Source organism: Besnoitia besnoiti, chromosome VI, assembly GCF_002563875.1.
Source record: "Besnoitia besnoiti strain Bb-Ger1 chromosome VI, whole genome shotgun sequence".
NCBI classification, from domain to species: Eukaryota; Apicomplexa; class Conoidasida; order Eucoccidiorida; family Sarcocystidae; genus Besnoitia; species Besnoitia besnoiti.
In genome coordinates, this window is record NC_042361.1 from 2,223,876 (window position 1) to 2,237,016 (window position 13,141).

Here is a 13,141-nt window from a genome sequence, read left to right on the forward strand (position 1 = left end):
GTTTCCTCCTTCCGGAGGAGTCCCATACTCCGTGTTGTACGATAAAAACAGCCATCTCTCCCTCTCTTCACACATACTCACAAAACAGCCGAGATGTGGGGCGTGGCTTCTAGGTCCCGCCTCAGGCTACGTTAGGAACCATCTTGTGCTGGGCCGCTGCGTACCACCAGCCGTGCCTCCCTTGTCGGCTGTTTCGTATGCAGTAGTGAAGGCCGGCTGTGTAGAGATGATGGAGACCATTGTCGTGAAAGAGGCACGACGCATCTCACCAGCAGTCGGACTCGCCAACAAAAGTCGTTCCAACCTTCACCAGATATTCAGGCATCGAATACCCGCATGGTAAATCAGTGCAACCGAGGACGCTTTTCGTCCGCACGCTTCGCTGTTCCGGCTGCTGAGAACACCCACTCGCCCCTCGGGTAACTACGGCAGGCAAGAAACTGACTATCAGCATGCAGACCGGGACCTGTCTCAAACGCCCCTACCGTCTCTTTCGGCAAGGGAGACGCGAGGACATCGAAGTCTTGCCTTCAATACACCAGGCGGCAGCTGTCCTGAGTATCTCCTCTATCCCTTCTACAGAAGCATGAGAGGCACCTGGTCTGCAGATCTACTCGACGATGTGCGTGTTTCCCCGTTAAGGCGCTGCGCTCGAACGCGTCGCTACCGTGCGCCGTTTTGCACGGCGTCACCCGCACTTGTCCCAACTGTCGCACTACCGGGTCGGATGGAGTATCTGTGTACAAAATGCTGTCGGAAGTTCTCGAAGTGAGAAGAAAAATACTGAACCCCCTCGAGAATGCCAGACGGTGGACGCCGATGTCGCGGTTCGCGTAGGGGACGTATTCATTTGAAGCAGACTACTCGCCACGCTCCTTTTACGCTCTTTGTTGTGGAGAAACGTCCTCATTTTGCAAGGAGGACTGTGACTTGATACCGGCGCCTCTCCCGTCTGTCGCGTCAGCACAGGCTGTTCTGCCGCCGTCTTGCCCGCGCTCTGCGCGTTGGAGCATCATCCAGAAAACAGGTGCTCGGGAGCTGGCTGCTCATGCTGCTAAGATAAAAAGCGCCTCCTGTTGCTGCTCTAGAAGTACACGGGCTTCTCCGGCGCGAAGCTTAGAGCTAGCCGCATAAATTGAAGCGGGGTTGGGGATCGTGGTCGTGCGGACTCCGCTGGCACGGAGTCTGTCAGAATTGTTCGCGTGTGGTATCCCCACAGACACTGTCGTGAGCACGAGCCGATGCCTTCAACGCAGTTGACTGGCTGCGAGCTGTTACTGCCCACGGGGACAGCATCGGATCCGCAGACTTTCTCGGCTGTACCCACGGTACGCGGGGTGCGCTTCGCAGAGGTGCGCGCCGCCGACCGGGTCGCGGAGGGATTCCCTCGCTCGCCGGCAGTAGCGGTAGCCCGAGCCACCCCTCCTGAGTGGAGGCGCCGCTGCGGCCCCGAGCACTGCGGGAGGTGGGCAGTGCTCGGTGCGCAGCTGCGTTCACAACTCGAGCCGCCCAGCGGCCGCAGCTACGCGGTCGGCAACAGTAGCCGCTAGCCGTGACAGCCATTCTCTACGGAGAGGGTCGATGCATGTAGGGCTTTCCCAAGGGGCCCTAGGTCGATGAAGGGTGGCCATCCAACTACTATTTTCAGTGGAAGGTATCACACTATTGCCCCGATTTTTTTTCATCACTGTGCTCCAATGTCACCCCCTTTCCACCGGTCTTTTCCATGGTTTACTTCCCTTAAAACGGAGCTTCTCTAATGCAGCTGCTGCTAAATTGTCACGTCGTTGACTAGTCGGAAACGTGTGCTGTAGCTGCTTCACTGCCGATCAAAGCACCCGTTATCCCGCTGGCCACATTGGGCTCGAAGCGGTCGAATTCGCGCCCCTTTCTTGTGTGCGGATCAAATTTTCCACTGCCGGAGGTGAATTGCCTTTTTCCCTCTCCTCCTTCAGTTTTTGGGGCCTGCAGGACAGTTTACTGGAGATTTTATAAGGTGTAGAGGCAGTGGTCAGCCAGCTTCGCTGCTAGTTGCTCCCCCCGGTACGCGAGGGGTCCGTTATCTCGCGGGGAAACGCATTCCAGTGCTCCTGCGCGCGTATTGGTCGGTTTCCTTGACTCTCTGATTGAGGGTGAATACGGCAGACGTTCTGAGTGTACGCGTTATCTGATTTCTCTTCAGCTGTATGGGGTCGTGGGCGGGGTTGCCGTTGGGGTCGCGCGGTGTTGGGAGGTGGCGTGCGTCCCCTCCCTCACCCATGCCGGGATGGAATGATGCGCGAGTGCGCGAGCAGGGGTTTTCAGGGCATCCGGTTCACAATCCGATCCTTTCTGGCTTCGCTCCCTTTTTTCAGGATGAAGGAGCAAGCGCTGCCCTGCTGAGTTCGCGCGAATTTAGGTGGGAGAGCCTCGGCGCTGAACATACGAGGCACGCGCATTTACTGAATGTGTGTTGCGCCCTGTTTACAGGTCACGTCAAGTCAATTCGCCTTTTCAAAATGAAGCTCACCAGTATCAAACTTGCGGCGGCAATCGCCCTGTTCACCTCCTGCAGAGCGGCGTCGCTTCCCGGTAAGCAAGGCTTAATATGAGGGAGGCGCCCTACAAAGCGTCAGTTTCGTAACAACGCTAGCTACGGCTGACTAGGACTACTCAGCAGAGAGTCGCGAGTAGGAGCATCTCAACACTAGTGGGGGGTTGCCAGTAGGTGCCCCGCACCCTGCGCGTTGCTCCGTCGCTCCTCAGACTTTTTCATTGTCCACCTTAGCCCTGCGGATGCGCGGACATCATCGAGCTGACGTGCGTCGGCGTCTCCTGCTGTTGAACGCTGTTGGTGCAGGCGCGGAAGCCGACCTTTGCGGGCCGGATAGCTGCGGTGCGGCAGGAACGTATGTGAACTGTATGATCGAAGGCAACGAGCGCAGGTGCCAGTGCGCCAGCGGGTTCACGGTCGCGACTGACGACAATAACCTGGAAATCTGCTCCCGTGATGTTGGCATGTCGCCTCCGGAGGTGCCAAACGTGCCGGGGACGCCTGAAGAACAGCCTCCTCCGGAAGGACCTGGTGCGGGGCCTGTAGCCCCCGAGGAACTGCCGACTGAGCCTACTCCGGAAGGACCTGGTGCGGGGCCTGTAGCCCCCGAGGAACTGCCGACTGAGCCGACTCCGGAAGGACCTGGTGCTGAAGTTCCGGAGGGAGAACAGACTGAGTCGACTACTCCCGAGGAACTGCCGACTGAGCCTACTCCGGAAGGACCTGGTGCTGAAGTTCCGGAGGGAGGACAGCCTGAGTCGACTACTCCCGAGGAACTGCCGACTGAGCCTACTCCGGAAGGACCTGGTGCTGAAGTTCCGGAGGGAGAACAGCCTGAGTCGACTACTCCCGAGGAACTGCCGACTGAGCCTACTCCGGAAGGACCTGGTGCTGAAGTTCCGGAGGGAGGACAGCCTGAGTCGACTACTCCCGAGGAACTGCCGACTGAGCCTACTCCGGAAGGACCTGGTGCTGAAGTTCCGGAGGGAGGACAGCCTGAGTCGACTACTCCCGAGGAACTGCCGACTGAGCCTACTCCGGAAGGACCTGGTGCTGAAGTTCCGGAGGGAGGACAGCCTGAGTCGACTACTCCCGAGGAACTGCCGACTGTGCCTGAGGAGGAAGATCAGGTGACTAGCGGATCTGAGGCTGTGCCGCCTGTAGAGGAAGGACCCGGCGGTATGCCTTCTGTGCCGCAGGAGGAAGTACAGCCTGAGACACCGTCCGCAGAGGGCGTTGACTTCGCTGATCAAGCCGTTGTGAAGGTGATGGCCAAGCGTGCACCCGCGAAGGTGGAAGTCCAGCTGGATGCGTGCTACACCGTGACGTTCGACCGTGAGATGAAAACCGTCTCCGTCACCGACGGGAACCACAGCCAAACCGGCGAAATGTCAGGCAAGCCGTTGATCGGCGGCGGCTTTGTTTCCCTCTTCTACCATGACGCGGAGAAGCTCGCCGTTGTCTACGACTTCGAGGAGGAGGACGGAAAATGGGGTAATGTTACCGTCGAGATGCCGTTCACCACGTGCTCTCTGCGAACCGTCAAGGTCGCCGGTGTTCCTAGCAGTGAGGGCTTTGAAGCCGCGCGCGCCTTCGTCACTGCGGATTTGAAGAAGCTCATTTCTGCGTAAATATGAATGTAGGTGAATTCAATGCAGGGGCATAGAGCACGCGGAGGCGATAATAGATCAGCAGACCCGAGGTGCCTAGCGCATATCTCCCCTCTTTTGTAGGCGAGTGTTCTGCTAGGAAACGATGTAATTGTCGTGTTTGACTCAGCTACACGAGGCGTATACCCCGTCGACACTTGTTGATGCCGCTGGCGCTGGTGGCGCCGGCCTGGGGGTTGCAAGGAGGAAGCGGAAGTCTCTTCTGTCTGGTAGATCTCGTGGAACAGTGCAGTTACCCGTTTCACCTGCTTGAGCAGCTCGCCCAGGCGTAAACGCGAAAAGAATCCCTTTCCGCTTATTACAGCTGGTGCATACCTCGGAACGCGTTGGGTCGATTCAACCCGTCCGGAGCATTTGACCCAAATACACCAGTGAGGTGCGCGCCAGTATTACTAACAGGCATTGAGTGGTTGTGGATATCGTGTGCGAGAAATTTGTTGTCAGTGCCTGCGCATGGACCGAGTGAGGCTTTGCTTGTATCCCGTGTCGTGGGAGTTGGGCGTGGCTGCGTGTGGAAAAACCAGATGTTGCATCACTTGATTGCTTCGCTTTCAGTGAAGAATCTTCCGTCTTCACAGGGCGCTCGCCCGGCAAGTCATTTCCCGTGCTAACCTGCTGCTGTGCATCCGGTTGCTGGAACTTGCCACAGTGCACGGCGCCTTCGCCATCAATATGCTTCGCACAACTCGGAAAAGCGGACCGCTACATTTCTGAAGTTGACATATTTCTGCACGTCTAGTGGGCACTGCGACTACCTATACTATATATACTATAAGGCCGTTGGACCGTCGGCTGGTGGCGATGGCGGGTGACACATCCGCAGGCCGTGTCCGAGGTAACAGGACAGCGACCCTAAACCAGAAGCCGGTTACAAGGACCTTTAGTACCCGCCAGCTGTAAATACCACAGATTCGGCGAGCGGGCTCTGCAGCACTCGGCGTGGAAGTACGCATGATAGTGACCCACTCCCCTGCCCTATCATGATGCACGCTCCGAATGCCTTTGTCAGCGCTCGAGACCGCACTCATGCGACGAACACCAGACCGGGTGCAAATAACACAAGAGGCTGAAGCCGGCCTCGGTTGCGTCGCCGCCGCGCATTCGACGATACATAGTAAACAGCTGCCTACTTCAGTTATTTGCCATCGACACAGCAGGCTGCCGCTCCCGGGCGAATAAATCCTAGCTTTACGATGGGGTTTGCGGCTCTGCACAAGACGAAGAGACTGCTGGTTTGTTTTAACAAGTGCTCCGTTGACGCGTGCCGCCTGTATTTACCAGGAGCGCTGGCGAGTCTTACACATTCGCAGAGGCGACGTATGATCGCGAGCCTTCGTTAGGTGGGCGTCCAGGTCGCTTCTCGCTGGAGCACAAATCTGGTCTCCACCAAGAGCCTTGTTTCAGTCCTCGACAGAACAAACCAAAGCAGCCCCTCTGAGAACCCACTTGCTCGGGTGTTGATCCGTTGGAAGGTCAACGGCGACGACGCAGTTGGTTGAGTGACCTGTTGCGCATATCGCCGGCCGTCGCAGACAGGCCGCAGACACAGAGTTCGCAAGCACGCGTCCCATTACGCAAAGCGACTGGACCTGCAATGCCTTTTTGCTTAGCTTCTGGACGGACATCCTCGCTGCCCACCTGTGCTGTCTGCAGTTTAGACTCTTTCAAGGTGGGAGGCCGTAACGGAGACGGCGGGCGTGCGCTTGTAGGTTTTTCAAGTATGCACTGGATTCCACTATGCTACCTGCACGTCAAAAACGACTCTTCATGTTGGGGGAGCCGAAGAACCGCAGAATCGCGACGTTCCGAGATTGCGTGTTTCTCGCGTATCCTTCAGGTACATTGATCTGCCCCGCTGAGTTTGATTAACACGATTGCGGCTGAGGGCTAAGGTGATCCTGTTCCTACCTTTCTCAGACGAAGCAAGCGACAGTGCAACATCGGACTCGGCGCCTCGCGAGCTACTTCACTGAAGTGTGTGTCGTGGTTTACCGGTTGAAGAGAGCACACCTGCGCGGCTCATCGTCTTATACACAGGACAGCTGTAATCTTCTTCTCGCAGGGCCGGCTGGATGCGCGGCTGGAGCAAAATCGGCGGGAAAACATCGTGAACGACACCGGGCATCTGGTCGTCGAGGATTTCTCTTTCGGCGTTCCAACGAGCTCCGTCGATGTAGAGACCATACACATAGCAGCCATCCTCTGCGTCCGCTTCATCAGGTAGCTCCCTGCATTTTCCGCGCACACACGAGTCGATCAACACACCGCTGACTGAGAAGTTGTACAATGCCCAGGCCTGGTAAGCGCACACTGCGCCTGCGTGAAGATGAACAAACACGAGGCTCGTTCGGGTCACATGCGCCCCCGTGAGGGTGTATCTACCTGACTGGGAAGCAAGGGAATGCTCCAGCCTTGGAGAGGTCAAGGAGATGCTCATAATAACTGTCATACGTAGCTGCACTTGCGAAGGGAGCGCGGGAATGACGCGGACTTCAACGTGCCAAAGTGATGAATTTCAAAGAGAGTACATCATGTGAGAGTGCTAGGCGTGGCGTTTTACGTGTTGCTTGCCTCGCGTGGCAGCGGGCTCAGGAGCGTGCTGACCTGCTTCTGTGCACGATTCTGAGATATGTCCTGTCGCGTTTTTCCGCGTTTTCATAGAGCGTCTCGCTGAGTGCAGCTGCAACGACACTGCGCCGTCCCGTGGTTCCCTCTCCGCAAGCCCGCGAGTGCAACTGGCTGGGTCGTGTGTCAACTGTGAGTCAGCGCGTTCGGGGCTGCGACGCCCTAGCGCCCGCCCGATATCCTCGGTGACCACGTGCGAGCGAGGCCTCGCTCTCCGGCTGGCTCAATGCTTTCAGAGTGAAAAAGGCGGAGGCGTGCCTGGCTGCTTCGCAGGACTCGCCGACCGCTCGCTACGGGCTCGCATCCGCGGCCCCCGTTTCGCCGGTCTGTCTGGGGCGAAGCGACTTGAGGCCCTCCCCCTAGCGCGCGCCTGGGCCCCTACTCTGGCGTGCATGTGCCTGCGACACCGAAATTGAATCCGATGTCGGCGACTGGGACAGACGTCTTTCTGGCATAGTGCTGCAGCACCGAGTTGAGGAAACCTTGCGGGAAGAAAAAGCCTGACAGCCAAAATGCGACTGGCAGCTTCTCGCTCTCCGCCCACTGCCTCAGGACCGCGACGCGCCGCAAGAAGTCCTCGTACCAGCTGCCCAGCGCCTTGAGCGACGGATACGCCTGAGCAGCCCACAGGGGCGGGACCTGAGAGATAGCGCAGAGGCGGACATTCAAAGAAGTTGCCTCTGCGTCTCTCGGGTCAGGAGGCCGCCCGTGAGGGCCTCGCTGGCGCCAGACGCCCCGCCGACCTTTTTCGCAGGCGCCAGAGCTGTCACTGTCAGTCCACCTGCGCCAGTGTGGCAGACACACTCGAGAGAGCGGGTGCAGGCGTCAGAGAGGACTAGGCCCGTCGGCCGCGCCCGGCTTCGAAAACTGGAGTTGCATTCCAGGAGTCCGGGCCAAACGCGACGGCGTACAGCTTGCTTGCAACTCTCGCTGTCTGCCCAGCTCCCCGCGGAGACTGTGGACGCCCCCCCACACGCTCGCGGCGGTTCGAGGGGTGGCTGCTAATGGCCGCGTCGCTCCTGCTTCTCCCCTTTCTGAGAGCGCGCGCCGCGGCGCGCGCAGGAGGCGTCCACGGCATGTGCTGACCTGGTTATTCGCGAGGGCCTTGTGCATGTCGTCGAGCTCCGTGTTGATTGCCGTGAGGCCGCGGAGGGCGAGCTCAAGCTGATGCAACGACTGCCCCACGAAGCTGATGAGCGCGTTGAAACGTTCTGTTTCCTGCAGCAGAAATGCCTCTAAGGAGAAACGCCACCCCAGACAGCCACAAAAAGTAGGGTGGAGCTTGCCGGTCACACGAGGCTTGCCTCAGAACGCCTCGCCGGGGTGCCCGCGAGCCACAAAAACCTGAACCTCCGCTCTAATCTCTGTGGACTCTTCCGGACAGAAACCGACTCTCCATGCGTCCTGGTGAAGTCTCTTGGGATTCTTCTGCTTCTGTGGTGGGTGCGCTTCACCGCACGCAGTAAGCGGTGATTTATTCTCTGCCCTCGCTCTCCTTCATCAGGCATGCGGTATTCTTGCTCTCCAGCTCTCGGCAACTGACTGGGGACAGTTGACACTGATTTAGTTCCCAGTGTGAATTTGCCTGTAGCGCTGCCTCTCTCTGCCATACATCTGTTCGCATCTTCGCCTTCATCTGCGTCTCCAACTCCACAGTCGATCCGCGCGCGTTTCGCTTGCCGCAACGTTCCCGCCGCTCGTCCCACACGCGGATAAAAACCCTCTAGACGTGGGTAGAGTCTAGGGGTGAGGATTTGTCGTCCTAGGGGTGTGGTGAGTCGTTGCGTTACCTGGTTAGCGCAGCTCGGCGCGACCGCCCTCGAAAACTCTGCGTATGACGAGATTAGCGATTCAGCAGTGCGCTCACCCATCGAATTCGGCTTCTCAACCGATTTCGTTTCAGCAGATGCGCCTCGCCGCCCGGAGCTGGCCCCAGCTCCTTCCGCGCGTCGCAAGTCCCTTCCAGCAGCTCGAGGGCCCGCCAGAGCGAGCGGATGGTCTTCGAGCTTCGAGGGAATCTCCAGTAAGGCCGAGCGACACTTGAGGGGAGGCGGCAGTTTCTGCTTCATGAGGAGAGCCATTTGTAGGGCTTGATCGTCTGGCGGCGCCGCTCCCGCTGGCGACGCCAAGGCACTTTCCCTGAGGACATCAGCAATACCCAGTGAAGAATCGAGGTAGCTGTGGTAGTACAGAGAGCTGAGACACGCGGAGGAACACACGAACTCCCCACAGAGCGGAGAATCTCAAAAACCCAGATGCGACACGTTCGAAGGCGCCACTCGACCCAGCTGCACTATATGCATAGATATGTAGTTGTATATATACATATATAGACATGTATGCATACGCGCGACCTGTTCGCTAAGCGAAGACTGGCATACACGAGTGTGTACAGTGAGAAAGCTTCCGAGCCTAGCAGCGTCCAGTATCGCACCGGGAGGCAACTGACAGGACCGTCTGAATGAGCGCGTTGCCTTGCTCTTGGCGAAGACGCAATGTGGCATTCGGGTGCAAGCCGAAGACCCCGGGCTTGTCCTCCGCCGGCAGAGTCTCTACGTAGCGATGCAGAGCGTCGAGCGAGCCCGCAAACGGGATCCGCTGCAGACCTGAGAAGCAGGGAGAACAGGAGACAACAGCTGTAAAAGTGATGTTTTCCGGCGGCGCTCCCCATATGACTCCTCTTCTGCGGGTGCGTTCGAGAAACAAAAACCAGTCGAGTACCTCTGAGGGGCGATGCGCGCTGAAAGGCGGACGAGACCAACAATTTCCACCCACTTCCGGGTTGTCTCGAATACGAAAGCTCTCATTTCCAAGTGCATTTCCGCTCTTCAGGAAGCGGCGATTCCGGCGCCACCTCCGGTCTTGGAGAGCATACATGAGGCTCGCTCTACTTCGCAGGTTCGCGCACAGGAGTCTCAGCATGTGCTCAAAATGTCCAACTCCTAGCTAGACGGCGCTTCTGCCCTCTGGCGGTTCATTCTCTGGATATACGTTTTAACTCACCGAGGTGCGACAGCGCATCGTCTTCGAGAACAACTTCAGGTGAGACGTAGAGGGAGAGCAGGTTTTCCAGGCATCTCCTGTCCCACTCGTCGGTAACGCGGCCTCCGTAGTTGATGTTTCCGACGAGGTACTGGAGGGGCAGAAAGTCGAACTCCTCGACTTTCTCTTGATGCTCGAAAAGACTTTTGCACAGAACGACCGACGCCTCCAGGTCGCTCTCTGTGAACTGGTAGGCGACGTTCCAGCCTAGCGACCCGAACGTCCGCCTCTCCTACAACAGACAACGAAAGAAGGGAAAACTACCCTGCAAAGACTTTCCGCAGACTCACAAAACGCGGTAGCCAGGCCAAAGCCTTCGCTACATGAAACGCTTGATGAAACACCCACCAGAGAGGGCTGCCACACCCGCGACTGGAAATGCTCACCCCCGCACTCTTCGCGTTCAATGTAGCAAGAAAAGCGACAAAAAAAGGCCGCCTGAAGAAGAGACGGGACGAAATCCACAGCCGCTACCGATTTTGAGAGGCGGACTTGGGGAGACAGATAGCGAGGCGCTGCTGGAGCTCTCCGCTTAGGGACAACGACGAGCCACCAGAGCGAGTGTGCAGGAGCCCCCCTGGAGCCCGACTAGCGGTCGCGGCGCCATGTCCCCAGTTGCGCTCGCCCGGTGGGGACACGTTGAGGGCCTGTTCCTCGTGTGCGTGGAGCGCCGTCTTTCATGTAGCGAAAGGAACTGGAAAGAAAGTTACGGTAGATCAGAAGCTTGCGTCCATCGCCCGCTACTGGTTAACAGAATAATACGCCCGTACCTGAACAATAGCGTGCAAGAACTGAAGTGAAAACCGAACACGTGTCCATGCGTCGGCTTTTCCACCGCAGTCAGAAGCTGGCACGCCTTCTTGCGCGCGCCCAAACACCTCTAGGTCTTCCTGAGAGCAATTTGAAATCGCGCGCTTCAGGTGCGCTCTGCGCAGCCACACAGAAGCGAAAGATGCATATATTTGGATACCTCGAAGACATGTCTCGTTTACTAGCACAATAGGTAGAAGCCGAAAGTGCATCTGGAAAGTCAGATCCGGATCATACAACGCACGACTGTCGCAAGTTGACTGGGATTGGGAGTTCTGCAGTGATGCCAGGGCCGCCTTGAAATATACTGTATCTCCATTGATCTCTGCTCAAATATGTCTGACCAGTCATACAGACGTCCTCACACACACACGCCCCCACACAGTTGTATGCGTGAGCGGGTTGCCGCCCAAACCCGGGATACGTGCTCGCGAGGGCGGAAAAGCGCTGACGGCTCTTTGCCACCGATTTGGTCGGTGCCACGCGGGCCCCTGAGTGCCCGCCGCTCGCGTCCTATGCATATGCAGCACTGGAGCTGCGGACTCGCGGCTGCATACCGGATTCCACTGGGGGCTTCCACAGTGACTTTGAGGCAGTTCTGGAGCACGGGCACGGGGAAGTAAGGCGCCGGCATGGACGTCAAGAAGAGGCGAAAGGAGGACGCAACCGCGGAGGCGTCTTTGTCTCGCGCGGTCTGCGTCGACGCAGCGCCCGGCGACGCGGAGACCGGAGAAGCCGGAGGGATCTCAGGGGCCTCAGCCAGAGAAACTAAGAAACTTTCCAGCGCCGGCATCCAACTCTTCGCCAGGTGACAGTTCTGAAGCAGAACCCAGCTGCCGTCTCTGAGGAAAGATGAGCACGACCGGCAGCGGGAGAAAACGCGCACGCCCCAACGCGACTCAGATGTCTCTAGACGCGCCTTCTCCCGTTCGCCGAATACCCCTTCATCTCGCCTCTCTGTGCAACACTGCACTGTACTCAGGTTTGCAGTTGGGGACAGATGCACGTATATATGTGTGTGTCATCCCTATCGAAGTGCAGGCAGATTTCGCCGCAAAGGAAGGCTTTGCACGAAGTGTCTTTGCATGCTCACACATCTGTACGGCTTCACAACAGCCGCTGGTTCTCGGATGCCTCTGAGGAGGTTGGCGAAGCCGAATTGCCGGCAGCCACACCCTGCCGGTCTGCAGAGGAGGATGCCATGCGAAGAGCAGCCCTCACCTCATCGCGGCTTCGAGAATGCGAGACGCACGGGGTCCCTGTCCCCTGCCTAGAGAGATGCTGTGGAGCCCCCCCTCCCGCAGGCCTTTTTCGCGCGCGAATTTGAAGAGCCCGGCCGTGGGGTCGACGCCGGGCGAGAGGATGTAGAGCAGTGGCGTGCGGTGGGAGGTCGCTGCGAAAATGTCTTCAAAATGAGGCGCACTAAAGTCGATGAACTCAGAGCCCAACACCTTCACGACGAGGTCCCGAACTGCAGAGATGACCTGGAAACGAACCCGCAGAGAAATCGGCTGAAACCTCAACCTTAGGATCCCGCGCGCGAGGAAGTCTGAAGGTGCACACACACCCGTGAGCGCGCCGCGCCGGCATAGTGCGTCGATGCGCTCGGACTCAGATCAGTGGCTGGCATCGCACGACCGCGTCTTCGTGCTTGGCTGCGCTGCGAGGATCTCTGAAGAGGATCTGCGCAGTCAGCGCCGCGGGCCTCTGGACCCGCCCCCCGTGTCCGCTGCTTACCAGTCTGCTGCGCAGCGCCCTGACGAGTAGAAGCCTGAGGAAGACCTTTCCTTCGTCCGTCTCGCCATCTGGAAAGGGAAACGGCGTTTCGAGGACTTTCATGTCGCCTTCAAGCCACAGCGCCCAGGCCTCTCTGTGCCTTCGCACGTGCTCGCAGAGGCCCGCGAAAACTTCCAAGTCCTGCAGCGCGAAGACGTGCTTCCACTCCGGCTCCGAGATCAGTGCAGGTAGCGGATTCTCGGGTACAACCGCTTCGCTGACGCTCGGAAAGCCCCGAAGAATAAGTTGCCATGCCTGTCAGGAAGCGAAATGACCCGACAATTGAGAAATTCTGCTTCAGAGGAAAGGCAGGCTGCACTTTTGTCCGGAAAGAGGGATCTTCAAAGATGCGGCGACGCGCGGGCCTCTTCAGGATACACACAACTGCACGCTTGCCGGGTCCACACAAGCAAAGATCTTTACATGCAAGGCACACATACGCATATAATTATATCTTTACGTCTACAGGCGGTGACACCGCCATCAAGGCGGATACCTCCTGAGAGGCTACGACAAGCACAAAGTGCTCCTGGGACGCACCAAGCGCCAGACGACCAGATGCCCCCCTAGTACACGAACTCCGGAAACGATCTGCCTCACGGCGCCCATACGTATACATATACATATACATGTATATGCATCTGCGTGTGTATGAGATGCAGTTGGAAGAGCCCGGTCCCTTCCC

At 58.0% G+C, this 13,141-nt stretch overlaps 2 protein-coding genes across 2 annotated transcripts in view; one reads left to right on the top strand and one right to left on the bottom strand.

The window, feature by feature from the left end:
* Positions 1 to 1,241: 1,241 nt before the first annotated feature.
* Positions 1,242 to 4,164, top strand: BESB_067250 (microneme protein MIC12; the record flags this gene model as incomplete). Its single annotated transcript, XM_029365118.1, has 4 exons — positions 1,242 to 1,529; positions 1,956 to 2,043; positions 2,470 to 2,571; positions 2,840 to 4,164. The coding sequence occupies 4 exons, from the start codon at positions 1,242 to 1,244 to the stop codon at positions 4,162 to 4,164; spliced, it is 1,803 nt and encodes a 600-aa protein (XP_029218701.1).
* A 1,439-nt stretch (positions 4,165 to 5,603) lies between these two features.
* The window catches only part of BESB_067260 (ATPase family associated with various cellular activities (AAA) domain-containing protein), a gene marked incomplete at both ends in the record, with an annotated part of 41,559 nt that continues 34,021 nt past the window's right edge, over positions 5,604 to 13,141 (bottom strand). Inside the window, 11 exons of the mRNA XM_029365119.1 lie at positions 5,604 to 5,707; positions 6,196 to 6,431; positions 7,211 to 7,467; positions 7,915 to 8,063; positions 8,696 to 8,967; positions 9,263 to 9,434; positions 9,832 to 10,102; positions 10,641 to 10,797; positions 11,238 to 11,522; positions 11,902 to 12,164; positions 12,418 to 12,711. Coding sequence (XP_029218702.1) covers positions 5,604 to 5,707; positions 6,196 to 6,431; positions 7,211 to 7,467; positions 7,915 to 8,063; positions 8,696 to 8,967; positions 9,263 to 9,434; positions 9,832 to 10,102; positions 10,641 to 10,797; positions 11,238 to 11,522; positions 11,902 to 12,164; positions 12,418 to 12,711 — 2,460 coding nt within the window. The remainder of the gene's footprint in view (positions 5,708 to 6,195; positions 6,432 to 7,210; positions 7,468 to 7,914; positions 8,064 to 8,695; positions 8,968 to 9,262; positions 9,435 to 9,831; positions 10,103 to 10,640; positions 10,798 to 11,237; positions 11,523 to 11,901; positions 12,165 to 12,417; positions 12,712 to 13,141) is intronic.